General features: G+C 59.0%; 1 protein-coding gene across 1 annotated transcript in view; it reads left to right on the top strand.

Annotated features, from left to right (window-relative positions):
* The window catches only part of LOC103779509 (cytochrome P450 2J2-like), a gene marked incomplete at its 5' end in the record, with an annotated part of 4,176 nt that extends 4,038 nt beyond the window's left edge, over nucleotides 1–138 (top strand). Inside the window, one exon of the mRNA XM_008947134.1 lies at nucleotides 4–138. Coding sequence (XP_008945382.1) covers nucleotides 4–138 — 135 coding nt within the window. The remainder of the gene's footprint in view (nucleotides 1–3) is intronic.
* Nucleotides 139–371: the final 233 nt, after the last annotated feature.

Genomic DNA, 371 nt, shown 5'->3' with positions numbered 1-371 from the left:
GAGCTCTTCCTCGTCTTCACGGCTCGGCTCCAGAAATTCACCTTCCAGGCCCCCCCGGGCATCACACTCAGCATCCAGCCCAAGCTGGATATGACACTGACTCCACAGCCCTACAGGATCTGTGCCGTGCCTCGGTAGGGAAGCCTTGGCCAACGCCCTCACAGGGAAACGTCTTCAGCAGGGATGTTGACAAGGAGCCCTCAGTGGCTCTCTGTGTGGGGGTGACGACGCCCTGGCTCCAGGGAGAACATCAATAAATCCTCACCAAAATATTTATGCCATGAATTGTTGCTCACGGCCAGCCCAGCACCGGTGATGTCCAGCACTGCCTGTCACCTTCAGCCCTGCCCCACCTTTCAGGCTGGGGGCCG

The sequence above is a fragment of the Merops nubicus genome, unplaced genomic scaffold (assembly GCF_000691845.1).
Source record: "Merops nubicus isolate BGI_N331 unplaced genomic scaffold, ASM69184v1 scaffold6609, whole genome shotgun sequence".
In the NCBI taxonomy this organism is placed as follows: domain Eukaryota; kingdom Metazoa; phylum Chordata; class Aves; order Coraciiformes; family Meropidae; genus Merops; species Merops nubicus.
Note: the sequence above shows the minus strand (reverse complement) of the source record. Positions and strands in the feature narration are given on the sequence as shown.